This window comes from Pteronotus mesoamericanus, unplaced genomic scaffold (assembly GCF_021234165.1).
Source record: "Pteronotus mesoamericanus isolate MK-2021 breed Mesoamerican mustached bat unplaced genomic scaffold, CSHL_Meso_final scaffold_54, whole genome shotgun sequence".
Classification (NCBI taxonomy): Eukaryota; Metazoa; Chordata; class Mammalia; order Chiroptera; family Mormoopidae; genus Pteronotus; species Pteronotus mesoamericanus.
The window spans coordinates 17848108-17875782 of record NW_026555321.1 but is presented as its reverse complement, the minus strand read 5'-3'; the positions used below and the strand labels follow the sequence as shown (position 1 = coordinate 17875782).

The window sequence follows — 27675 nt, the reverse complement described above, 5'->3', positions numbered from 1 at the left end:
AACCCAGAGCACAAACCCATGTGGCCAGACTGTAGAAAGTGGCAATTTCCTATTTAAAAAAACTTTACTGTTCATACCAGAAACCTATTTACAATGCCCTAAAGCAGGTCAAAAATTCCCACCTCTTGTAACATTACATCCAAGCCATTTAATACAAAATGTTGGTATTTAATGGAAGCAAAGCCACATGCAAACAAATGGTTCTGAATTGTCTGACTTTATTGAGCATGGCAATACAATTATTCTGGTAATAAATTAATATATACAGTTACAAAAATGTTGACTGCTTTCTAAGAAAATGCTTCTGAGTGTATAAAGGATATGCAGCATCATTTACACAGTTGACTATAATCACAAGACTCAGAAGTGTGGTAACACCAAATTACTGAAGAATGGAGTCGCTCTCTTATGATTCATGATTTAGTTTTGAGTTTATGAAGGTTTCAATGACCATTTCAGCTCCTGCAAGCTACAAAGCCTGAGCTGACAATTTATGAATCACCTGATCTAGTCTCCTAAGTGTACAGACAATACACTGGCCTTGCCAAAGATTACAAAGCTAGTCAAGGACAGAGGTTGAATTACCACTTCTCAGGTGTTTTCAGGTGTTCCAGAAATGTCTGTTGAATTAATTAAGGCACATATATTACATCATACAGAACTCTAGTCATGACTGAAAGACCCTGGCATTACTTTCTGCTTAATAGAAATTTAAATTAAATTCTCATGTGTTCTTTTGTAGTTAACAAATTTAGTGACTTGGCTGCTCGGAAACAAAATCATTCCCACGACTGCAGCTGGTCACTGATCATTGATTGTTGTTTATGCTTTTCTCCTGAAACATCTGGACCCAGGCCACTTCCTGTTCTTCTGTGCTCAGACCTGTATCAAAAAGTGTTTATTCTTGTTTGAAATTCATCATTAACTGTGGGAGCTAACATCATCGCTATCTACAAAGCCATCAACTTTTGCAGATGGGGCAGTTTGTTTCTCTGTGCAGCTCATTTCGAAGAGCCTGAGCCTGCTCTGTTCATCTGGGCTGTTGCTGGTTTCAAAGCAAGTGTGGTTGGCTTCTGGGGAGTCAGTGTTCCCAACAGCAATGAGATTTCTAATCACATCAAGAATTTGCCATCTAATGCTTCACATAATGTATCAAGTACTTCTAGCACACATTTTTGGTGATTTATTTTATGTCTCAGCTAATGGCTGCACATAGCCATGCTGCTGGCAGGCAAAAAACAAAACAAAAAAACCCCGCTCACTCATTTTTGGTTAAATTCCAATGAGTGCGTGCAGCATGTTTATCAATCAGTAATAGAATGTTCACATTCTGGCAGGGATTTTTCTGTTCAGTTGTAGGAGCCATTGCCAAAACAACCGGCCAGACATCAGTGTGTGTGTTTTTTAAAACTTCATACACACAGAAGACTTGCGTATATAAAGGGAATTTTTGAATTTCCATGTAAGTGATGCTAATTTCTTGCTACTCTCAGCACTGCAGCAAAGGCAAACTGATCGCCTATCTTTATATATTTCTTTTTCTCCAGGGCAACATTTCTCTGTAAGAGTGAATGTTTGGTTTCGTTGCAACACACAAAAGCTTATTAGATGTGCTCCCAGGGGTACATTTACTGGGAACAGGCATCTCATTTTCAGGTTCTTCCCCAGCAAATGCAAGACTTGTAAATGCTTCACCTTTAGGAGTAGTGATTATATTTTGTGGGAAGGCTAAGAGCTCTGCCGCCAGCTATGAAGACGCGACATTTGTACCCATCTAGAATGAATTCCACTAGTCATATCTAAAAGTAACAGACCAACGAGAACCCAGATACAGCCATGTTACTCGCCACGACCTGGCAACCAAATGGAAGCGCTGCATGTGCTGGGTCGCCGTGCTTTTCTCCTGTCACTCTGTTACCAATGTCACTTCCTTGGGCTGTTTTTCTGTCTGTCTTCAAGGAACATGCAGAATATTGATAAAGAAACTCCATATTCTTTGACTACTTCGCTTTTGACTTTTCTTTCTTTTGTACTAACTTTAAGCTCTGGAAAAAAATGTGAGCTCAATATATTTTCTAATCCCATGACCAGAACTCAAAGCATGAAGTAAAATGGAAAACACATGCTTAACAGAAGAGGAACATCCTAATAATGGCCAGGCTGAAAAGACTGGCTTGGAGTACTGCGCAGTACTGACAAAGCAACTAGTTTTCTTAAGTTTAGAATAACAAAGCTGATAGTAATTTCAAAAAGGGCATAATTTAATAATCTTAATAACCAATTAAAAAAATAAAATCTCTTTTTTTAAATTAAGGAATCCTAATGACTTTGAGGTAGATGAGGCTGTTATCAGATAACAATAGGTATAAGATAAAAATAACAAAACAGAGGGAAGGAACGCACTGACTTCAAATTGTCTTCCTTTAAATTCATATGGAAAAGAACGGACACTTTTTCCAATTCAAAGTTCTAAGCATGAAATCCAGATACGTCATGTCATGGACTTGCCTCTTTCATTGGAGAAGAACTTGGCAACCAATGGAAAGAATCCAAAACAGCAAACTACAAAATGATTGTCCCTAAGAGGAAGCCAGTAACTCTGCCTTTGATTTTTCCGGCTTGGCTCATCCCCAAATGTTCAGGATTTGGATTCCTAAAGTCTTGTTTAGCATTTAACTAATTCTTTATTGGTGGAAGGGGCTGGGACTGTTTCTCCACACATAAACTGCTCCTAAGAAAGAACAAAAAAAATTACATTAACCACTGAGTGTGTCACAAATGCATCAACATTGAACTTTCATCCGGTTACAAATCAATCAAGCTGTGCACGTTTCCATTTCTCTATCACTTCATCCTTCTTCAAAGGGTCAATGTCAGCACCAGAATTATAAACTTAAAAAAACTATCAGTTTTTAGCCATGAATTCATATTTAATATAAAGCACCTTATCTTATAAACAAATGTGCCCGTCTTTATCACAAAGCATTCATCTCTCAGAAGTGACATTTATAAAGACATTGCCACGTCTTTTCAGTTTCTGTTTTAATTATTACTTACGCCAAAATTTCCCCACTTCAGCATTTGGCCATTCAAATAACTGATTTCAATGGCCAAAATTATTACTTCTTCTAAAAGGGATAGCTCCTTATGTGTTTCCCAGCAGAGATATGTGCAAATGTTAACTTCTCTGTAAATTAAGTCCAATCTCTGATTATTATCCCGGCTTATCAACTACCATAAGAAATCTTTGCCTCCTGGGTTACCCCTCACATCCTGCAATCTGATCCCCATGAGGGTCGGCGTGAGTTCTGTCCCTGTTGCTCTCTCACTCCTGCCGGGTACCTGGAATCCTCCCACTGCTCTTTGGAATTTACGGTCCATGAGCAGAGCAACGCTCCACCTTCTCAACCTCTTCTTTAAAATGCCCCTGAGCCTTCTTGCTCTAATGCAGTGGTTCTCAAGGTGAAGGGGTAGTGGTGGTGGGGGGTGTTGATTTTGTCTCCGGGGGACATTTAGCAATTAGAAGGCTGAGGTGCTGAGTAGAGGCACAGGACAGCCCTGGACAACAAAGAGTTATTCAGCCCCAAATGTCATTAATACTGAGGTTGAGAAGAGGCCATTCCCTAAAGACACGTTTCCCATGCACCCCCTCGAGCGATGGCTCTGTGTTCTCACAGGCCCCCAGTGCCACCGAGACTGGAGGAGGAACTGATTGCTCCTTTCTGTCACTGTTCTCCTTCCCTCTCTAAAACCCACCAACTTTGATTCTTATGCCATGAGATTGTATCATCATTATTCCTCTGTTGCTGCCATCTACTCCCCTTGGATCCCTTGTTCCAACCCTTCTGGAATCTCCAGTGTATTCATCCTAAACCTTTTTCACTGCCCTCACTCCCTGAATGCCTTCTTTACCTAGTTTAAATCCCACAGTCAATTACATCATCACTTTTCTCTCGCTCCTTCCTGTTTACATGGCAAAAACACAGCCCTGGTTAAATCTAACTTCCTACATCTACATTCACCCATGCGGCTCAATGTCTACCACCTAAACCCTCTCTTGGTCCTCTATGACCACCAGTTACTGCCGCATGTCTCTGATCCCCTTTGCAACAAACTCCTTGAAAGAAATGTCTACACTTGTTGCCTCCTATTCTTTTCTCATTCTCTCCAGCAAGTTTTCCACCATCAGGCTCTGTCTCCATTGCTCTACTGAAACTGCTCTTGGTCCCATCACAAGTGGCCTGTTAAATCCCATGGTTAATGTTCAATTACCTATCACTGGCATCTGACAAGGTTGGTCACTTCCTCTACCTTTTCTCATCTGGCTTCCAGGATATGACACCGGTGGTTTTCCTCCTCCTCTATGGTTGCTCCTTCTCACCCAGCTTTGCTGATTCCCCCTTCCCTCCCTGACTGTTCAATGCTGGAGTGGCCCCGGGCTTAGTCTTTTGTTTTGTCCACCTCTGCTACATCCACAGTGCTGGTGATCCCACCGGATCGCATGGCTCTAAATGCAGGTGTTATGCTGATAACTCAAATTTACAGCACCAAGTGACCACTCCTTGATCTCCATACTTGGCATATATCAATTGCCCTCTTGCCATGTAACCCCTCAAGCAATGGCTCTGTGTTCTCTCTGAGCCCCAGGGCCTTCCACCAGCTCTACTTGGACGAAAAATAGACCTCTCAAAAATAGTATGTCCAACTCCCACCCCTATACCTGCACTCACTTCCCCCGCAGTTGATGGTAAATCTATCCTTCCAGTTCTGAAGGCCACAAATGTTGAAATCATTCTTGATTACTATCATATATCTAATGAGTAAGAAATCCTTGTCCTTTAAAGTGTACCCAGAATCCAACCACTTCTCACTATGCCCACTGCTGCAGCTTGATCCAAGCTACCCATCCCTCCTTTGAAAAGTCTAATACCCTGGTTTTCCTGCCTCCACACTTGCTCCTTCGTAGTCTACTCTGACACAGCCAGGATCCCTCTTTTAAAACTTGAGTTGGATCATGGCACAACTTTGTAATAGAATCCTCCAGTGGTTCCCTCTACCATTCACAGGAAAAGCCAAAGACCCTAGAGTGGCCCACAAACATCTCTGATCTGCCCCACTGCACTAATTCTTCTTGGACAATGCTCACCCTCATTTACTCTGCTCTGGTCACACTGGCCTCCTTGCTGTTCCTCAATAAAACCAAGCATGTCTCTGCCTTAGGGCTTCTTCACTTACAGTTCCCTTTGCTAGACTGCTCTTACCCCTAATACGTACAGGGCTCACTCCCTCACCTCGTTCAATCTTTGCTCAATAGGCACGCCATGAGCCCCCTATTTAAAATAGCACCCTTGTCTCATACCAGCACTCTTGATCTCTTACCCTGTTCTCTTTTTGTTCCAGAACACATTTTAATACAAGAATAATCAGTAAACTTACAAATTATAGTCTAAATTATAGCCTGCTTCTCTCATGAGGCTAAGTGCCCTATTCCCACCTTCCCTATAGTCATGTTAGAGATTATCCTTAAAAATGTCGAGCTGTTTTATGTCAATTATATCTCAAAAGAAAAAAAAAAAGGTTAAGCTTCTTACTTAAGACTTTATTCAAAGTACTGACCAAAAGTTGGGATGCGTAATAAGAACACTTATTTTGTTTTCTATATCCTATATTCTTGGGGGAAAAACAGGACAACTAAAGACTAAAGAAATTGTACAATTGCAACTGATTATATCTCAAACAATATACTGCAGAATTCTGTGTACAAGCCAGGTAAGAGATGCTATACAACTGTTCCCTTCAAAGTAAATCTAGGCAATCTAAACAATTTTAATCACTTATTAAATAAAGGAGGAATAAAGAATGTCAACCAGCCTTTATGTCTTTCATTTAATAATTATAATTTTCACTAGATAAAACCATTCTTTTTTATTTCCCTGTCTAAAGCTAAAATCAGTTAAACTGAACCTTTAAAATTTTAATTTAAATTTGTTTATGAATGGTTTCTAAAATTTGTTTTAAAAAGAGCATTTCCGTAACACTGTTAGAAAACATTCTCCTGCACTTACACACCATAGACAGACTGCTCTAGGTTCTTGCACCACAACCCTCCCCCCACCTTTTAAAATTTGACCCCTTACTTTGTCATAAATCACTTTTATAATGAGAGAGCAGCTAGGACACGTTGCCACGTCTTCCCCATTCTCCAAATCTTCCTACAATAAAATCAAACACGGAATGGTCAGCATTGCCTTCCCTTTGCAAACTCCTGCTCCCAAACCCTCCCACCCCACAGGGCAGCCAGCTCCTCTGTCGCTTGCCTCCCCACAAGGTATGTGAAGGCCAAAGGGGCCTCCCGAGAGAAATGCCAGCCCCAGTTGTCCCTGGAAGCGTTACTTGGGAGAAATACCCTGGAAGGTTAGTCAAGGTCCAGTCAAGGTCGCCTCAAAACTTCTGGGATGACAAAAACGGGTCTCTTGTTCCAAAGAAGTATCCCAGGAAGGTGGATCCGACGGCGAGAAATGAGGCTCCCCGCCATCCACCCCCTCCCTGCTCCTGTCCCTAACCCCACTCTCAGCGTGACTTAAAGACTAGAACGGAATGACCACTGACAGCGAACAATATCAACTTTCGGGGAATTCAAAAACAGCATAAAAAGAGCGTGGATAACAGGAACCGCGTGGGCTACGGAACGGCGGAAGAAACACCTTAAAGCGAGAACGCGCCTGCTCCGATGAGAAGCCGGGCGGGACCCAGAAGTTACCTTGGTGATGCAGAAGTTATCGCCACAAGGGCAGGGGTAGAAATACGTCTCCAGGTCCTCGTCATATTGGAAGTCCTCGATTTCCACCTCATCGTGAAACACTGCCATCGTACGGGGGCCAGAAGACGGTCCCCACCAACGGAAACCGACGTAATCTGGTGGACGCCTGCCCCAGCCGGGCGTTGTCGTCATGCGCAGGCGCAAAAACTACTGGTTCCGGCGCATGGACAATGACGCAACTGCGGGCTTGGAGGCCAACTGGGTGACCCGGTCGCGGTCACCATGGAGATGGCTGAGCTGGAGTGTTGAAAGACCGTGGAAGGGAGTGCTTGCTGCTTTGTGGTGTCGTGTGCCGCTCCGCCCATTGGACGGAAGTGACCAATAGAAGTGAGGATCGCTCGAGATGCTGCTACGTCACGTCGGGGACACCGGAAGCTTTCAGGAACCGGCGGCGGAGTTTGGTGCTGTTCAGCAAGCTAGGTTCCTGGTCTGTTGGCGGCGTGGAGGCACCTTACTGCGGCTGTGGTTTCCCGGCCTCACGTCTCTGGACCTTCGGTAGGCGTTAACTAGACCCCGCTGAAGGCCGCAGCAGGTCTAGATAGCATAGCCAGGCCCTCGGCGCCCCTGGGGAAAGGCCCGCAACCTTGCTAGGTCTTCGGCGGCGGGAGCAGCTCAGCCTTCTCAATCTCTGTGCCTTCCTGGCGACCAACGAAAAGCTCCCTCGGAATTTCGATGTACCGGGTGACCTTGAGCTCAGGGCGACGCCTTGCTTGTAGTTCCTGGCTGCACTCGGCTGTACAGGTATATCCCCGCCTCTTCATCACCCCAGATAATCTTCAAATGCTCTAAATTGTGTTGTTGGAAGGACCGAGACCTGGGAAGCAGGTGAAATTCTAGTCATATGTTTGCCAAGCATATGACATTATTTACTACAGTGATTTGTAATAACAGTAATAGGATCACCTTTTATTATAAGGAGTTTGCTTTGCGCCCGGTATTGGGCTAAGTATAACTCTTCCATCAATCTTGGGAGTTTAGACGTTATTCCATATTATTGATCCTCAAACTGAGATATAGAGTTGGGGATCTAGACCAAAATCATACGCCTACGAAATGAAGAACCTGTCTGTCCCCAAAACCTGGCAACACATTACTTAACTTGCGTAAACCAGTTTCTTCTTTGTAAAAGGAATAGCATCAGCGGACAGAGTTATTACCATGAGGCCTCTTTATACTTTGAAGCGAAACGCAAAAATAACAGTGCTTTGTCTTGGAAGCAGTACTAGTGCCTGTTTTGGTATATCCGGATCCCCTGGGGTAGTGTTTCATTACTAGGCATTAATTCAAAACTAGGTAGACAAGCAGTGCAGTGTGGTGAATAAAGTGCTGTTGAGAAGTAGATCTGGATCCCGAATCTGACTCTTGTAGCACTGGGAACTGGATATTTACATTCTTTGGATATTTACATTATTTCTTCTTCTGACTTAAAAGAAGGTTGTATTAGTGGTAGTTTATAAGATCCCTTTCAGATCTAACATTCCTTCTGTGTGGGAATTAGGAATTTTACTTGGCCCAGCAATCATATGTACCACAGTTTACATTCACATAATGCATATACATAATACTCACATATGTACACATCCCTCTGTGGACTGCTGAGATGTTCACTAGAGCAGTGCTGGTTCCCTTGAGATCTCAATTCGGGTCTCCTTGGCTTTCCATACTGTTTCCATCCCGCCATCTCTTGGCCACACCCCTTGTCTGGCCAGAAGTGGTTCCCTGTGTGTTTTTGCCCAGTGTGGAGTTCATGCTATGCTGAAGAAAATAAAACCATAGCCAAACATGTGATGCAGTTTTTTTTTTTTACTCCCCCCAGCATTTTTAAATAAAACATTACAAATGACTATTAAACTTTCTATTTATTCCTAAAAAGTAATGGAAAGGTTCTGTAATGAGACATTTTTGGACACCGAAAGCATGACAAAACCAGATTTACTAGTTGCTGTAGGATCATTTGAGATCACAAAGTTATTTAATCGTAAAATGTAACACACTGATCTGGAAAATAACAGCGACCAAAATTCTTAACGTTAGATTCAACTTAGAAATAAGTCACAATTATATAATGGAAACTATTTTATGAGTGCTGTTGTATATCAGGCTAAGGGGTATTATTTATTAGCAATATCAAACTACCTCTCAAGATTGTTTGACAGGGAGCCAGGAGGTTAATGCATTTCGGTTGGTTTTTTTTCTGGCACTCTTGCTTGCCAGGTACTTCTGTGGACATTCATTTCTCTCAGCAGTTCAGTGAACTGGTGTTGGCATTCCCATTTAAAAGTGGTAAGAGGTGACTGGCCCAAGATCAAAAAGCAGGAAGGAGTCAGGTCTGAACCCAGCTCCGTGGATTCCAAGTCAAGCACCCTTGAAATAACTTGAATGCCACAGGGGTTCCCTTACCAAATGCCATGCCAGGAACCCCTTTGTTTCTTCAGTAGCACCTAGGATTGGAAATCAGTGGTTTCCATGATATTTCTGTGAATTTAACTTTATTTCAGTGCACTGATGATCTTCGAGGCATTCTTGGTTTTTGTTTCTCTCCTACCTCATCCAGTCTATCAACAAGTCTTAGGACTTTAATTCCAAAATATATTCCATGTTCATCTACTTCTGTCAGATCTATAGCTTAATCCTACTCTAATCTTAGACTAGAGCCTTCTAATTGGACTTCCTGCTTCGACTCTTGCCCCCCTGATCAGTTCTTCACATAGCAGCGTGGGTGATTCCTTAACGTAAATTCGATCATGTCCCTCTGCTGGTTTATTCAAACCATTCACTTGCTTCCCATTGCCCTTAGAATAAGGCCTGGTCTGGCGCATCCACCTACTCAACCTCACTCAAACCACTGTCACCTAGCTCAGTGCTCTCCAGTCGCACCGGCTCTGGTTCCCTAACACACAAGTGTGACTGATGCTCTGCTCTTAACATCTGCTTGACTGACTTCTTCATCATTCAAGTTTCAGCTCATGTCTCTTGAAAGAGACCTTTCCTGATATCCCCCCAGCCACCCTACTCTTACCTGTTACACACACTATAATAAAAGCTTCATGATGGCAAGGACCTTGTGCCTGGTTGTTTTGTGTCTCCCTGGCCTAAAATAGTGCCTTGCACCCCAGTAATTGTTTAGTAAATTGAGCATACTTGTTGAACAGAAACCAGTGTCATTTTAAATCAAATTTAATCTATTGCTTGCATTCATTTTTTTACTGCTTACATAGATACAAGTTTTATTTAGCATTTATGATAATTTTCTCTGTTTCATAAATGGAGTTAACTAAGATTTTTGGGGGGTGAGGTAAGGCCTATGAGGCTATAAACATGTATGGAATATTCTTGTCTGTATAGTTTTAGAAATTACTTAATATATATTAATATTATATAGTTAATTAAATACTTACATTGAATATGTGAAACCATTGGACATATTTAAAAGATGAGGTAGCTTTAAAAAAAAAAAATAGCCTTACTGCTTTGGTAGTCACTTTGAGCAGTGTGATAAAAAATACCCATTTTTACCAGTAGGTGGCACTCTTGGTCATGGTATTTACAAAACAAGATTTTAAAATTTAAGAGAACAGCTTTTAAAAATTAACATTTCTTTGTTTTGCAGTTCATCTGAGCAGTAGACCATTCAGACAGCATAAGCACTAAACGAAGTATCTTATATGAGGGCTATTTTAGTAATAGTTGTCCGAAACATTGAGCAGAACAATGTTCTCATATTAAACTATATGTTAAATTTTATTAGGGAACTTGACCTTAAATGACACTAATTGTATCATTCCAGTCATTGGTCTGGTCTTTCATAGGGTGGAGTCAGAAAAGTGGGAAAAAACACCCAGCAAAAAGAAAAGTAGAAAGATGAGGGGAAGAGTTGATGAGAATGGGGGAAATGGAGCAGTTTTGCTCTGAGGCAATGCCTCCTGACTATAGTGAGCCTTGTCGTTTGCAGCTAGGAGATAGTAGTGCTTTTTAACAGTTTTCCAAAACATCATTCTTCCATGTTGTCTCTGCCATTGCAGGAACTTTGTGAGAATTTCAATATATGAAAACACTGTCCGGGTTCCAACTGGTGTCTGTCTGAAGGTCTCAGTATAATACCAGGACCAAAATATTGTATAACAGTCAGCCAGCCACCTATATACTTAATTACTCCTAAAATATCATGGACTTCTAAAGTAAGTTTCTTTCTTTCTATGATTAACATACCATATTTGGTTTAGCATATATAAATGAGAGAAACTACATTTAGTAGTCTTGTATGAGGTAAAGAGGCATTACACATTTTTCATTTATTCAAGAGAAAAGTAGCAAGTAGCATTATTTCATTATTTATCCACAATGATACTACATTATACTATGGCAAAAAATAGATCTTTTACCTGATCTAAAGATCAGTTATGAAGCAGTGACTTCTTTGATATGACTTTATTATAACTGAAAAAACTACATATGAGTTATATCACTACCTGATTTATTTACTTTATTTTCTGTCTCTACCTTCTAAAATATAAGGTCCCCAAGAAGGTCTGTTTTGCTACTGTCTATATTCCCAGTGCCTGCAACATAATGGTCTCAATAAATATTTGTCAGATGAAGGGCTTAATTAATCAATATGGAATAGGAACATAAGCACATCTAGCTCGAATGTTTTTCTAACACTAAATTTAAAACAATTAATTTATATAGTGCCTTCCAAAGAGCTTAGGAAAAAAGAGTATTCTCATACATCTTCATTTATTCTCAAGCTGACTAAGAGGAAAGAACAGATATGCAATATAACATGTTAAAAGTGGCCATCTTAGGCAAAAGAATATTTAAAAATAGGCTGAGGAAAACAAGATGGTAGGAACTCCCTCCCCCCCCCCCCCCCCCCCAAAAAAAGGAAAAAAAACCATCTCACTCCTAATCAGTGCTTTTCCTGATAGGTCAGTAGTTTTTAGACTTTGAAATGTTGGGAACCTTTCTGGGTTTTTGTTTTTTAAACCTTTTTACTCAAGTATAATTTACAGATAGATAAGTACATATATCCTAAGAGGACAGCTTGATTAATTTTTTTTTATTAAGACAGTTGATTCCCATGTGTCCCTGGCCCCCACACATGCACAGCTTCTACCATCGTCAGCATCTTTCACTAGGGTAGTGTAGTTGTTACAGTTGATGAACCTACACTGACACATCATTATCATCCAAAGTCCATAGTTTCTATCATGGTTCACTCTGGCTGTTGTACATTCTATGGACTTGGACAAACGTATAATGATATATATCCATCATCCTGGTATCACACAGAGTATTTTTACTGCCCTACAAATCCTCTGTGGTTTAATGAATTTTCAGAAAATGAGAATACCCATGCAGTCAGCATTCAGATTATGATACGACATTGTCACTATTACTTCCCAAGGCTAACTGCTAAATTGATCTCTAGCTTCATAGATTGATTTTGTCTGTTTCTGTACCTTATATTACTGGATCCATAGACTGCTGTTTTGAGTGGCTGCTTTCATTGTTTTCATTCAATGTGATATTTGTAATATTCATCTATGTTATCACATATAGTTGCAGTTTCTTCCCATTGCTGTGAACCTCAGTGTATTTGTCCCTTGTGCTTTATTTATCAAGAAATATTAAAGACTTATGTGGTGCTCTTTGGTTGGAGTACAATTATCAAGCAGTTAGAAAATCTACTCCCCTGTAATAGTATAAGATAAGTCATGTGAACTTGGTCAGGGATTTTGGAAACTAATAGAGAACATGACTATTTGATAGTACCAATAATTACATATGTGTGTACTGTGGAGATCAGTTAAATTAACTCATAAATAGTGGCAGAAGTTTTCCCCCACTCTCAGGGAGAATTAGGCCCATAATCGCTTCATCATTAGATCAGCTCCTAACAGTATGGACAAAAATCTAAACCCTTTTCCATTGGCCCCTAAAATAGTCTGATATTTCTCTACTTTTTCTTAGCATATTTTAATTTTCAGTGTCATGTTTGCCCAGGAAGCGCCATGGCCTGTGCTGCTGCGTTGACCCCAGCGTTGCTGCGGGGCGCTGTGGGAGTCGCCTGTACCCAGGCTGCTTTGTTGAGAGCGACACGCAGCACTCTGCGCCACCTTACTCTAACCAGGTGAGTCATCAGCCTTCGGTGTCATTTGAAGTTGATTTTCAAAGAGACCTGACCTGCTGATGGTCGTGGGAGGCATATCAGAGCCTTGAAGGCATAATATAACATACGCTTAAATGTGCATAACGTCAGTAAATCGTTAAACTTTAGTTAGATGTGCAAATTTTCATTGACCATTTTCTAAGACTCATAATGTGATAATGAATTTTGGATCGGCATGCTATTACAATGGAAACTTAATTTAATTACTTCATGTGAGGATAATAATAACCTAATTTTCCTTTGTTTTACAGCATGATGAAGTCCAAAAGGAAAACTGATCACTTGGAGAGAACCGCAAATGCCGTCCGACGGGAGGTGTGTACGTGTGGGCTGAGGCAGGTTCTCCTAGGCCAGGCAGCTTGCACAGTTATGAGTGGCTGATGGCGGAGCCACTAGATGAGCTTTATCCCTTTGAAGACAGTCAGGGAAAGTTTGTTCTTTTTCTCTTCAGAATTTTTCTCAACAGGACATAAGATAACTGCTTTGAAAAGATGACAGTGAAATACTCAAAGTTTTCCTTTTAAACTTGGAAGAACAGATTTTTTTTTTTTTTTTTTTTTTTAAATGAAGGGCATACAGCAGCCATTGGGGGAACTGCCCTCAGAGGCGTGATGTGTAGGGTTATGTTTTAGGGAGAGAGCTTCTTTTAGAGCCCACATTGTGAATAGCTTACCTTTTCTTTTTCTTTCTTTCTTTCTTTCTTTCTTTCTTTCTTTCTTTCTTTCTTTCTTTCTTTTTTTCTTTTTTTGACACCATGTCTCAAAGTCCTTGTTCTTATCCCTACTATAGAACAACTTATTTCATCAAGGGAGAGAACACTGACATCTGAGAAAGGAAGGTGGAAGAGCTCTTATTACCCTTCCCCTCTGCTGACTTTTTCCCACCATGTTCAAATTGTACAATGCTAATCCACCACCTGAAGGGGTGTCAAGGGCTGGGAAATAAGGATCCTCACCCTTTACCTCAGTGAGTAACCACATTTTCTTTTTAAAAACATAAATTGGATATTTGTTTTGCTTTTTGAGTGATTCTTTACATATTTAGATGTATTTAGCTTAGTATTATAAGGTAAAAGTATTTCATATAAGGAAGGATTTATACACTTCTATAAGCATGGTCAGAAATTGTATTGTTGCAGTAATTTAATTTTCAGTAGTAAGAGTAGGCTCCTCTTTAACGTACAAGGGTATTGTTTAGGCCCCATTTTTCAAGCTGGTTCTGTTTTCAGAAAACTGCTCTGGGACTGAGGGCAGTGTGCTTGTGGATTCAGCTTTGAGCCAATGCTCTTTCTTGAGAAGTCTGTGCAAAATTAGTTCAGCATAATAGATTTATGGATGTGTGGCAAAATATGCTTTTCCCACTGATAATAAATCTGAAAATACTTTTTTTATTTTTTTTTTAGTTTCTGGAACACACAAAAATGCTGATTCTTTAAATATGAGGTTTTTTAGAATTTCTTTTTTTAAAAAGCAAAACCTTGCCAATTTTGAAGGAAAAAAGTGGTTTTAAGAGTCCTGGACTCTATCCTTTTTGTGACATTTTGAGGCATGTAGAGCTAGAGCAGAATTTGGCAGATTTTCCCTGAGGGGCCACAGGGTCTTGGGCCTTGCTGTCTTTAGTCCCAACTATGAAACTCTGCCTTTACCTTGTGGAAACAGCCATAGACAGCACACACACAAACAATAAAATGTTCTTTATCAAAACACCTAGATACGGTCTGTGGGTCATAGCTTGCCAATCCCTGAATTAGAATAGTAATTTCAGATTTTTACAGGACAAAACTATTGAGACTTTTGGGATGGCTATTTTAAGCCAAGTTTAAGGAAACTACATAGGAAGTTAATATAAACTCTAAAAATGTGATTGAAAAGTTGAGAATTGTAATACCCAGAAGTCAGAAAATTATAGGGCTAATTTCAACCATGGTATTATCGAGGTAGAAGAACTTTCCAATTGCAACTCTTCTTTTGTTTTTAATTTCCACTTTTTTTCCAAAATAGAATGCGAGCTGGGAGCTGGGAGGCACTAGATAAAGCTAGATGATGTCCTACCACAGCAGTATAAGGTCATTAGGAGCTCACCCCAGTCTGACCTTGAACTGGTTGATATGAACAGTGCCTCTTGTTCGGCCATGTGGTAGAACTAGCCCACCACATGGTCTCATCTACCACTCTTGCCTTTCATTTGTATTGCGAGGATACTTTATAGAACTCCCCATATGGCATTTGCTCTTCCGTTCAAGTCTGTGAGGTAGCCTAAGGATAGGATGGCATCTACATTTTACAAAAGAGGAAACAGAGCCTAGGAGATGACGAGTGGCTTCTTCCAGGGCCCAGAGGGATGCTCTGGCCCAAGTCTGTGATTCTGAAGCCAAAGGATCCTGCTACCCTTCCTGAGTGGGCAAAGAATGGAGCACTCACCCAGCCATAAGTGTCCTGTCCTTATTAACCATTGGGTTCCCTATAGAGAACTTACTGAATGAGCATATTAAGATGTTGATGCATCTTTCTTTAGACTGTAAATGTAGCCAGTTTGGAGTCATGCTGGTGCAGGAAAGGGAGCTCTGAATTGAATGACATTTGACTCTTTGTGTTGAGCTCACATTCTTTTTTTAAGGAACAAAAGAATAAGCAGTCTGGGTAACCTTAGAAAGGTCAGAGAGATAAGAGTAGAAATACTGTAATGCAGTAAGTATTGTTCAGGTAAGACTGAGAGGGGGTCACTCTATGCGTGGCTCCATAGAGGGCTGGCCCCCTGAGCAACATGTTCTCTATCAGTTTGATGGGAGAGTTTGGTAATGGAAGAATTTTTTACATTACTGATTTTTATGCAGTTATTTGGAAATACGCCAGACAGTAAGCTAGGTCCTGGGGTTACAGCACTGAAAATGATAGATAAGGTCCTTGACCTTGTATTCTGGTGGGAAACTGATCAGAAGAAACTGATTTTGTGCACTTAATCGATTTTGGAAAACCACTGATCCTTTTTTAATTGTACTAGTTTGCTTCTCTTAGAAGACTGTGCCTTATCCTACAAATGCATTGTGTGTATTATCTTTTTTTACAGAGCACTTGATTACACAACAAGTTGTTGCTTAATTCTCACAGCCACTCTGGGAGGGATGTGTGGGGATCCTCATCCCCATTTTATAGATGAGGAGATTTAGGTCTCAGAGATTTAGACAGTGCGACCCCGCCTCCTGGTTTGCCAGGATAGTCCTGGCTCATGCTTCCTGTCCCGCTGGAATGGTACCCCCTTTAGCTCTCACAAATGCCCTGTTTTAGATGATAAATTACATTGTCAGCCTAAGTAAAGGACTTGCTTGAACTCAGATCTTTAATGTCATATTGGTTTTTCTCCCTGCTACAACAAAAGAATGTGAGACTTGATTTAGACAAAGTTTAGTTGAGCAGCTCAGTAGAAGATAAATTTCGCATAGCCTCATCTCTGTTCCAAACCAAAGTTTCACTGAAGTGTTACTGCACAGAGGAAAGTGGGCAGTTAGTGGCTGATAGGGTAGTTAGCTAATAAAGTCAAATTGCTGGGCACCTGTGGCAGAGACCTTTGGGAACTGTATAAGTCCCAGTACTGCATATCAAGCGCTGATAATCTCCTCGACTTATCTTATGGTTTTGTTGAGGCCTGGGTTTGAGTAGGATGGGCTGCTTAGCTGAAAAGCTGGCCTGTGTGCCAGGTTTAACCCTTGCAATTCTCTGCCGGTCATCACCTGCACAGTTTGGGAAGACTGTGTGCCAGAGTGGCCTTCTTCAACTTGGTGGGGAAGAGGGGCATCTCTTTAACAGGGAATGTTTCCTGGTAGTGGGACACCTAATCTGCTTTGATTATCAGAGTTGGTGGTCAGAGAGCCTTTTAGAGATTATCCAGCCTGGGGCGAACAGTGCTTGGCATTCCAGCCCCATGACCTTGTCAGCTCCAACAGAGCAGAGAGTGATGGGGAGGAACCTCAGGCACCCACCACCTAGAGGTAGCTATGGGGCTGGTAGAGGGCCTGGCCCTTGTCTCTCGGAGAAACTCCAGAGGAGGTGTGTCGCCATGGCCCTGGCAGCTGGTCTCTGGCTCCCCCGGGTGCTCACCCTGCTATGAGTGGGAGCCTACGAAGAGGGAGCGTCCTTGAGGGAAGGCTCAGCTTAACAGTGCGGTAGCGAAGTATCTAGTACAACGCTGATGTACCATAGGCACTCGGTTCATGTTCCGTTGAGTGGAATAAACAAGTGTTAACCCCACCTCTGTGGCTGATTATCTGAACTGCCTTGGATGAGTGCTTTGTAAAGTAGCAGCAGTGAAGATGAGGTAATAATACAAGTGTGCTGTATCATTCTGTACAGGTATAAGCTGTGAAAAAGGAGAACTTGCTTTGACTGCAATTTTCTTAACTGTACCCAGAACTTAACTTGGTCAATAATTTAAGTGATCCAAGAGGCAAGGTGTTTTGTACACCTCCCCTCTCCCGGCCCCGTTTTTCCCCTCAATGGATCCAATCAAATGCAGTATTTTATTTTAAATTCAGCAGACATGTGTTGAGTGCTTGCTGCGTGCCCGGCCCTGTTAGGCGCAGGGATACAGCAGTGCATGAGGCAGGGAGAGCCCCTGCTGTAGTGTATGTGGAGCTTCATTCTGGTGCAGAGAAACCAGTGAATGTCAGCTGTCGTACACACTGCAAAGGAAGTACAGCAGGCTAATGGCTGGGGTATAGGTGCTATTTTAAATGGATGTGTAACATTTAGCCTGAGACTTGAATGTGGAAAAGAGCCAGATGGGTGCACAGCATTCCTGGCAGAGGGACCAGCGGGAGCCACCCTTTGAGGCAGGAGCAAGCTTGGCATGTTCAGATGAAGGTGGTAGGATGAGCAAAAGGAGGCCGTAGGTTGTAGAAACTGCTGTGGGCTTGGCTAAGGAGTTGGGATTTTACTCTAAGGGTGATGGATAGTTTTAAGCGGGGAAGTGCCATGCAATCTGCATTTTAAATGGGTCATTTATTCACTTGGTAGAGCACTGGGTTTTTGTTGTGCTTTGACACCAGGTTGGAGTCTACTGACACAGTCCTAGGAGAGGTGATAGTGGCTTAGAGTAGGGAGGTAGTGATGTGGATGCAGAGCAGGTGGTGGGCCTGGGACAGAGGCGGGGCTGATGGGGTAACAGATCGAGCTGAGAGTGCAGTTAGTGAGGGGAGAGGAAACGCAGGGATGTCCCGCTTTGGCATTTGACTACCCTGGGCGGGTGATGACGGTGGTGTGTATTTGCTTGCATGGAGAAGATGAAGTTTGGAGGAGGGGAAATACAGAGCTCAATTTTGGAATAATCCAAAGCGGGAGGGTGGGAAGTGGATGGAGGTACAGATGAAACAAGGTTCGCTACAAGCTTTATCACCTCATACCGACTTGAATCTAGGGCATGGGTTCATGAAGTTCAGTGTGCTATTTTTACTAGTTTTGTGGATGTTTGAAATTTTCCATAATAATGAAGAGGAAGAAACTTTGGGATAAAAGCATTCTGTGTTGGATGTGCTGTTTGAAATGGAAATTAAAATCTGCAGTTGGATATATGCGTTTGGAGTTCACTGCTGGAAATAAGAAGTTTAAGCTGTGTACAGAGTATGGGAAGAGGGCCCCGTCCTCAGCCCTGGGACGTGTCAACGTTTAGAGGGCAAGCAAAAGAAGAAGGGCCAGGAGAAGAGAGGGAGGAGGGGTGGCCAGGGAGGGGAGAGGGAAATCAGCAGGGTGTCAGTAAAGCGGGGAGAAAAAGTGCCTCACGGAGGGAGGGGCCGCCTGTGCTGGCGTTTGCAGAGAGGTCACCGTTGGTAGGTTGGTAGCGGGCGGCCAGAATGACCGGCTCCGGTGCAGAGCAAAAGCCTCGACTCTGCTGTGTTGGAAAGCGGGTGGCAGGTAAGAAAGTGGAGCCATGACCATACAGAACTCTTGAAAAATTTGTAAGTGACTGTGAGCAAAGGAATGGGGTGATAGCTGGATTAAGGGAGAGGCTTGTTTTGTTGTATTTTGAGAAGCACCGAAGCACAGCGGTCCAGTGCCTGGATGCCAATATCTGCTTCGCCTCTTACTAGCTGTGGGACCTCAAGTTTCCTCATTTATAAAGTGGGGGTAGTACTAACACTTGCCTTCCACAGCTTTTGTGAAGATGTAAAGTGCCCGGTGTGTGGTAAGCTCTCCGAATAGGCATTTGCTCCTGATGTTGTTTTACGAGCTGGAAGGTCTGAGTGCTCGCATGTGTTCTCCCCGAGAAGGGAGAGGGGGTGATGAATGAGAGAGGGTGCTTGCTTGAGTGAAGACGTTTTTGTGCTCTTTCCATATCAGTAAATCACTTCAGTAAAATCAGTATCTTTTAATCAGGTTCCTGCTCATCGGAGTGGCATTTGTGCTACAGTTGAAATAACATCTCTGGGCCTCGGTGTCCCTGTGTGTAAAATGACATACTATTTTTTGATGATGACTAAATTTTTCTTCAACTAAGAAATTCTCTGTGCCCTCTTTTGTTTCAGGTCATCGTTAATCTTAGCTTTGTTTAAATTTTTAAGCCAACAAAAGAATGAATGGGAATGAACAGAGGAAGCCAGTTAGGTTTCCCAAAGAAAGACCTATTTCCTGTACAGAGACTTTTGTAGCAGCAGTAACATCAAGATACCCTGTATAAAACCAGCTCTTTAAATCAGTATGATGGAATTTCCTTTTAGATGCTGACTTTGTCAAAGCATTAAAAATGTGTGCTAGTAAAAGTTGGCAAATGTATTGTTGTTTTATTGAACAGTAGAAGAGTCTAAATGTTATTTTATGGAAAACTTCATTTCCTGCCATGTGTTTTAGCTTAGGACATGGCTAGTTGAGGTTTCAGTTGCGAAATCTTTTGATCTGTTAAGTATGAGAACAAGTACAAATGTTAAAACATGAAGTTTCTCCATCATGTTTTACTTATTCAATCAAAGTAAAGAAAAAAATGGCATACAACAAGGCCCATGATTACAGATCTTAATCATGTGAAACTAGCTTCAGAATAAAATAAAGATGCGGCCTTCAAAACGATTTTGCTAGAAATTTTCATATAGTGTGCAGTATTTGTTTTAATTAGATAAAATAAAGAGTTAACAGGGAGACATGTCTTTAAAAATCAGGAATTGTTAAAGATATTCTGTGTGCCCAGTTGTAGCAGTTTTGGCCAGATCATGAAGACTAACAGCAGCAGGTATATGTCGGTGCGTAGTACTCGAAACGGCATAAAGCATCTGGCAGCGTTTTTGGTCATAGAGACTATCCACTTGGAAATAGGACTTTTTCAGTATAAACTGTAGCTTCTTTCCCTTCTTCACTGAATTTTGTATTTGGACACCAGCGAATGATGGGTGACTGCATCCCACATAGACCAGTGTTTGATTGTGAAGCGTGCTGGCTGACATGTCTCAGTTGACGTCCCGTGTTCCTCTGTCTCCTCCTCCCCTCCATTGATGATGATTGTTGGTTTTTCTGCCACCAGGTGACTCTGTGGGATGTGCCTAAAGCGTACTTGGATCTAGTTTTGTTCATGACTCTGACAGATGCCAGTTAAGCTGTTAGAAATGTAATAATCTAGCTCTTGGCTGTGTTTCATTATTACATTGAAAGAAAATGAATGTTTATAAAATGAACATTTCTTTTTTAACTTAAGTAAACTTAAGAAAAATGAGAGGAATAATGTAAGGGAGAGCCCTCTGACGACTCTTTTTACTTGTCTTTGTAATAGGTGTGAAAATTGAGTGCGTGCGGCAAGCAGAGAAGGTTGCTGCTCCACTGCGGAGACCCCTGCCCTCCCTGAGCTCTCCCACAGTTTTGAACATGAATCTAGATGGTCTGTAGAGGTTCCCACCCCACCCCCAACTCTTTTTTTAAGAAACGAAAGGCCCCTGAACTTTTAACTTGTTAGAGTTTTCATTTATTCTGCAAATACCCACTGAATCTTTCTGTGTGTCGGGCTCTGTGATTGATTTAGGAAGTTGGTATAGATGTAAATTCTACCTACTACCTGGTCTCAGGAGGCCTGAGGTCAGTGTGGTTGAAAGGACATGTTCATGCATATTTATATTTCCATTAATATGTGCTAAGAATGATAGTCAACATTTTATGAGTTGCAGTGGGAGGATGGAGGGAAGAGGAGGCTCTGAGGCAGAAGGGAGGGTCCGGACTTGAGCAGGGCCTGGAGGGGCGGGCGAGGTGTCCGCAGGCAGGACTGAGAGTGTGGTGCGTACTGCATGGCCCAGGCAGGGTTTTGGGAGGTGGGCAAGTGTCAGGTGCGTTTGAGGATCAGCAAGTTGTCCAGTTTGGCTGGTAGAGCAGTAGCACAGTAGGAGGGGCTTCAGCTGGTATGAATCAAAGAGGCCTTTTAGCATTGTTTTATATTGGTCATTGAGTGTTAGCCTTCGGAGGTTTTTGAGCTGGAGAATAACTCAGGTCAGAACATGAGGAATACGCCTCTGTTGGTGCTTTGAGTGACACAGGAAGGAGGCTAAGGGAGCAGCAGTTCAAGTGAAAAGAAAGAAGCTCTTGGCTTCAGATGGTGGCGGGTGCACAGGGGGAGGGAAAGACATGAACTAAATTCATGGAACTTGGCCGTGTTAGTGACATAACGCCTGGAAGAGGCAAAGTGCGCGTGTGCATGTGTGTGTATGCCAACTGAACATGGATTTGACTTGATTGAGTCCAGGATGGGTCCAGAATTGGAATCCTGGTGATGGAAAGCAGCTGATTTTGTGGGGCCCTCTGAGGGCAGGAGAAGCCTCCATCTGTGCCTCACCAGTGCCAGGAGCCGTGCTCAGGATATGTTTGCGAATGAGTGTGGTGCATTTAGTCGTGCGCATGAGTGAGTGTATCCTTGGAATGACACCAACAGGTGATTAAGGGCCAAGCAGACTGGGATTTGAATCCTGACTCTGCTGTTCCCAAGTCATCTTGAACAAGTTACTGAACCTTTCAGTTTCCTCAACTGCAGAATGGAGAATAATAACACTGTTTCTTAGGATATAACATGATTATTCACGTTAGCTGAATATATTAATGCGCGGTAAAGGGTTAACCCAGCATCTGGTACACACCTGAGGTGAATGCTCCTCAGACGTTGGCTGCTGTGACTCACACACGAGAGTGTAATGTGAACCTGTGACTGGCAGAAAAGTAACGGTGAATTTGGGTGGGGGTTAGTAGATTTGGGAATGCTTCAGGGCCTCGGCAAAGAGGTGGGAGAGGGAGCGGGAGTGAGGCAGTTCGGAGAAAGCGCCCCCTGAGGAAGTGGGAGGTAAAGGAGGGCCGCAAGGGACCTGAAGAGTCCAGCATCAGCTGTCCCAGGCAAGGATTACGGGCCAGCAGCGTTACATGTGCTTTGCATATATTACCTCACTTAATCCTCCCAACAACTCTACAAGGTATAGGTGTTGTTATTCCCATTTTACAGCTGAGCGGGGCCAGGTAGTAACCTGCCCAGAGTCACACAGCTGGCAGGAAAGTGGTGGAGCCAGGATTCCACAGCAGGAAATTGAGCTGTAGAGCCAGGCTCTCCCAGCCATACTGTGCTGCTTCCTTTTATTTTGTTGCTGAATCCTTTACAGTGTCCAAATGGCAGTAGATACCATATCTGATCAAACAGAAGGTCTAGAGAGAGAGAAATTGAGCATGAAGGAGCAGGTGGGAGCTGGGGAAGCCGTGCTCCGGAGAGGTGGGAGGGGCCGGGATGAAAAGTGCAGGTGGGGGGTCAGCAGTGGAGACTCACCCTGCTTGCGCTCAGGGAGAGGAGAAAGAGAACTGGCAAAATACAGAGAGAGAGGCCAGGCATTTACAGGAGCAAGAGAAAGGTAGAAAAGTTTATTTTGAGGTGGTGAGGGAGACCACTATCCATCGTGAGAATTTTCCAGTGGATTGTGAAGAATTGTCTCCCACCCATGGTTTGATTAGACCTAGTCCTGTGGGGGAAAAGGGGCTGACTGAGCTAGTGTTAGGGTCGGAGGTTCGTTGACCTTGAACAGATCGCGAAGGCACACCACGGTAGAGCCGTGAAGGTGACACCATCCAAGGAGAATGACCTTGTTTTGGTCACCTGCTATGATTTGATTTGCTGCAAGTGGAGTTGAACAGCAATAGACGTTGAAGAAAGAGTCATACTGTCTTCTTTACTACTGTTGTGAAAATGTCCCAGGTTCAGGGAGGAAGAGACAGCTGAAGGCAGAAGACACAGAGAATGAAGGAAGTGGAGGCAGTCTGAGGGTGGAAAGGCATGGATGGCACTTGCCTGAAGAGTGCCCAACTCAGACCCGTCTAGGATTCTCTGGAAGGCAGATATGTCATTTAGAACAGTGCGTCTCAAACTACAGTATCCGTGGTGAAGGGCTGTTAATTTTAAGGTTGTGGACTGTTTATGTTTTATAAAACAAAGACATAGGATGCCAGTTCAATTTATTTGCTTTTATTAGGTTCAACAGATAGATAATTTGCTCTGAAATTGTTAAAGTAAAGATTTTAAGTGCTTGCTTTTAATTTCTGAAGTTTGCTTGCTGTGGACTTCTTGCAGGTACAGAACAAATGCAGGCTCATGGCTAACAGTGGGCCTCACTTTGCGTAGGTCGTACTCACAGAAAATTTGGATGCCAGGCAGCTGGTTTACAGGGCTCCACTTCCCTGAGCAGCTCTCAGAGTGCCCAGCCTGGTGGTTGGCACATGCTAGACACACAAAAAATAAATGCCCTGTAAGAGATGATTTTTGTATGCAAAATAGAATTCAGTTAGTATTTTAGCAAGTCTTTCAAAAACAAGATGTTCACCTGGGTGATAGGCAGAATTTTAAAGCAAAGTATGCTTTACCTTGTTTTGCAATTAAAAAAAAAAACACATCTTTGTAGATTTTCAAAAAACTGGAGTTACCAGAAAGCCACGATCCGCTCCTCGCGTTGTGTACGCCCTAACCTCACCGCAGTCATCTTTTGACTCCAGGTTGTGTCAGCAGCGAAGGTGTGTGGAGCAGCCCGCGAGTCACCCTCTGTGAAGAGGCTCCGCCTGCTTGTTGCTGATAAAGATTTTACTTTTAAAGCTGGCCAGTGGTAAGTGGCTTTTCCGTTTCTTAAGTGATCTGTGCGTTCAGGAAGGTGCCATTAGATAAAAGGGCTTATTTTTCTCTCTGGAAAGGACTTCTGTGGCCAGCTCTTTCTCCCGAGGGGTAGGAATTCTAGACCATCTCCGGTCAGGGTGAGCCCTGTTTGGCACGGAGAAGCTGGCTGCTTTCCTAGCCTCAGCGCGTACCTCTGTTTTGAGCCCACGACCCTCCCAGTCATAGGTGAAACTTGCTGCCTTGAGTTTTTCAGATGGAAACAAAGGAGGTAGTCCTGGTCCGCGGACCTGACAGCTCTAATAATTCTGTCCTGTAGCATGATGGCTGCTAATAAAATGCACTGCAGTAATCTAACCTTGAGTTACGTTTTCAAAAATTAGTGTTCCTTATGTCAAATACAGAGGAAATACAGCGGCCTGAACAGAATAACCCGTATGTCACAGAGCTGACCACGTTCCCGACCGAATTCCTGCATCACCCATATCCTGTCCAGGCTGACTTTGCTGTCAGTGCTGGTGTTACTATCAGGAGCCCCAGTCAGGCCCAGCGCGCCCCGGGTGACAGCCCTGCCACCCTGCCCGCTGCCCGCCCAGGTGACAGCCCCACCGCCCTGCCCGCTGCCCGCCCGGGTGACAGCGCCGCCGCCCTGCCCTGCTGCCTGCACACGGCCTCACAGAGCTGCATTTCAAGTTGAATTCTAAATAAACCAACTTGTATTTCCCTAGGAAAGGTGTGTTTGCGTGTATGTTTCCTCTATTTAAATAAAGCATTCATTTCTCAGTGGATTTCTGGCATGTCAATCTCGGTGGTATTTCTTAGGGGTCACTTGACTAATTTTGGCAGTCCATCTGGAAATGTGGCTTTGTTAGAAGGAGGATGTGTGATAATAGCAAGTGTGATAATAGCAAGAGTTAGCAGTCTTGTGTTAATAGTTTGCCTTTGAATTTAGAACTAGAAAACAAGATGCTGATTGCAATAATTTGCGTTTGTGAAGCAATTTACTGCAATCTTTGCACATGTTCAGTGATACATATTAAATGCATTTGGGCTGTTTAGGGGGGGCTGGGCAACGTTTTTACCCTTCAAAAATAGTTTAGCAGTTACTACATTGAAAAGTGGAAACTTTAATTGTAACGATCTGCCTTTCCATGTTTCCCTTGTTTGTGTCCTGGGCACAGCATTGCCTCTGTGCCTTCAGTTCTGAATTGTGCTGCGACCATGGTGTGCCTTCAAGTGTATTAGCACCTGCCAACTGTGGTCACCTGGTGAGGAAAACGTCAGCATCTCTAGTGATAGAGAGAGAAATAGGGTCCCTTTGTGATCCTCAAGGTAAAATTAGTTAGGGTTGCTGTCATATACCCCCTGTCAGGGGATGGATTTTGTCAGGCAGCTGATGTGAGGACTGGTTTTATTATGTGCCTGACAGATTCCTGCGCCAGCGGACAGGTGTGGGGGTGGTCATCTCTGGCTGTTGCGCGAGGACGCTTTCCCTGCCAGGTGTCCCTCAGCACTCATTCCTGGCACCTGGATCCTCTTTTAAAGGAGTGCCCCCTTAGCACTGACTGACTGCACGGCTCTAGGGGCTGTGGGTTTCTTTGGATATTTGACTTCATGGTGAGCGAATGGCCACTTGCTTGGGTTGGTGGTGTCCACTCCAGTGCTGTTGCTGTGATGGCTTGTGCTCTAGGCTTTCTTAGATCATCAGCTTGGCAGTGACCTCCATGTGGTACTTTGGAGGAGGATGCACGGCTATGAAGAGGCACTGTGGACGTGGCCACCGTGCAGTTTGTGTAGTGAGGGATGTCAGAGTGCGGTGCTGCTTAGAGATTCAGGAGAGAGGACTGCTCTTGGGCTTGCCTATGGGATGGGAGACTGGGCCGTGATCTCATGTCTCCGAGACCTGTCAAACTCTGAGGGGAGGCTCCAGATCTGCCTTAGTGCTCTGGCGCTTTGGGCACAGATCCCAGATAGACACCTTCAACGTAGACCAGAGATTGGCCTCCTGGGCTCTTCCTGCGCTGCACCATGTTCTTACTGGGCCCCCCAGAGGGGACTGGTTCCTGCACTGGAAACCGGTTCCAAGAACTCAAGTAAGCCGATCCAGAGAGAAAGGCCAAAAGAGAAACTGTCTCAAAAGCACTTCGGGCTCTCTTACCAGCAGGTCGGCCTCTTAGCACCCAACTTCTTGGTGGGTCCGGCTCTTGACTTTCTTGGAATTCCTCTGTCCCGAGGGTGGAACTCCCCCCCAGGAGTTTACCACCGAGAGTCTTCATACAGTGGGCAAGTGCCCGGAGTTGCCCACTCCGGTCAGGGCTCCTGGTGGTGCTCTCTGCTGTGGGTGATACCCCCCCTCCCATCCCCCCAAGGGAGGCTGAATCACAGTGCCATGTGCCAAGGGCCCTGGAGACTGCCTGGCTCACTGGCGCTTTTTTGCCTGCTAGGTCTGTGACATGGGCAGTTTCCTTCTTTCTCTGGGCTTCAGCTTCCATGTCTTCAAAGAGCAAATAGTAATAGTCCTATGTCTTGGGGTATGTCAAGCATCTAGCACAATTCCTCATGTTTAACTTTTTTCGTTTATTTTTGTTTTTTGTCATAGCCAGTGGTTTACTCAGATCATTTGAGCTGGTGAGACCCAGGGGACAGCTTCCAATTCTTAGTTCCTTGGCCAGTTCTACAGTGAAGCTGTCAGTTGAAGGGCAGCAGGCCAAGTAGGAGAGGGTGCGCGCGCATCTCCATTGTTGTGTTGCCTCTCATGTGGCACCACGGGCAGTACCAGCTCCACACGGGGCTGCGCATAGGACCCTGCCCGCAGGGAAGCACGGGGAGCGGGGAGAGAGAAAAGCGTATCTCTGACTTTATTCAGCCCGCGTTTTTATGCTTGGAAGTGACTGCGCTGTACCAAGAGAAGGAGGGTACCAAGAGAAGGAGGACACCAAGAAGAAACAGATTAGAAGAGCAAAACTAGAGAAGTAAGCCTCTCCCCTCCCCACCCCCATGCCCCCCAGCACAGGTGCTGTGTTGTAGGCAGTATACAACCTGCACGGCCGCATTCGGCAGCCCTGCCTGCCACGTGACCCCACATAAAACGTGCTGCTTTCCTTGGTGTCGTTGTTCAGACTGTCCCCCTCCGTCGCTTGTCCGGTGAGCACTGTGTGTCTTTTAAGACTCTTCTGTGAAGTCTTTCTTATTCCTCTTCCCCTAGTGGATTTGACTACTTCTTCCTCTGCTGCCCTCCTCACCCCCGAACTGCTCCCCCATCCCCCAAGCAGATTTTTTAAAAGTAAAACCATGGCTTTATCAGTATTTTCATGCCAAAATCAGGATCACATATGTTGGAGCTAAGAAGGGATCTATGCTAAGTACAGGTACTTCCAGACAAATTTCAAAGGATGAGCATTTTCTCTCTCTGCCAAGCAGGTTCTGGCATAGCCCATTTCATTGTACTTATTTTTTAATTTTCCTCTCATTAGCATGAGTTTATTGAGGGCAGGAACCAAGACATACTTGCATTTTTACTTCGGACGTGACCCACAGTGCCTGTCCGTTGGAGGCAGGTGCCGTCTATGGTGTTTGCGCAAGAAATGAGTCAGGG

At 43.6% G+C, this 27675-nt stretch overlaps 2 protein-coding genes across 7 annotated transcripts in view; one reads left to right on the top strand and one right to left on the bottom strand.

The window, feature by feature from the left end:
* Positions 1-206: 206 nt before the first annotated feature.
* On the bottom strand, positions 207-6944 carry DPH3 (diphthamide biosynthesis 3). 2 transcript variants are annotated; one of them, XM_054595005.1, is made up of 3 exons: positions 6761-6944; positions 6138-6212; positions 207-2731 (listed from the first exon to the last, which is right to left on the bottom strand). In XM_054595005.1, exons 1-3 carry the CDS (start codon positions 6866-6868, stop codon positions 2666-2668), a joined length of 249 nt encoding a protein of 82 aa, XP_054450980.1. In that variant the 5' UTR covers positions 6869-6944; the 3' UTR covers positions 207-2665. The 2 variants fall into 2 exon arrangements, with proteins under 2 accessions (XP_054450980.1, XP_054450981.1); XM_054595006.1 differs by lacking the exon at positions 6138-6212.
* Positions 6945-7177: 233 nt separating this feature from the next.
* OXNAD1 (oxidoreductase NAD binding domain containing 1) overlaps positions 7178-27675 on the top strand; it is a 32832-nt gene continuing 12334 nt past the window's right edge. The window contains exons 1-5 of one of the 5 annotated variants that reach the window (XM_054594852.1): positions 7178-7315; positions 10843-10998; positions 12827-12953; positions 13244-13307; positions 23969-24075. In XM_054594852.1, coding sequence (XP_054450827.1) covers positions 12835-12953; positions 13244-13307; positions 23969-24075 — 290 coding nt within the window. In that variant the 5' untranslated portion in view covers positions 7178-7315; positions 10843-10998; positions 12827-12834. Of the gene's footprint in view, positions 7562-7626; positions 7646-10842; positions 10999-12826; positions 12954-13243; positions 13308-23968; positions 24076-27675 lie in introns of those variants that run through there. The other 4 variants (XM_054594851.1, XM_054594850.1, XM_054594849.1 and 1 more) reach the window with 4 other exon arrangements.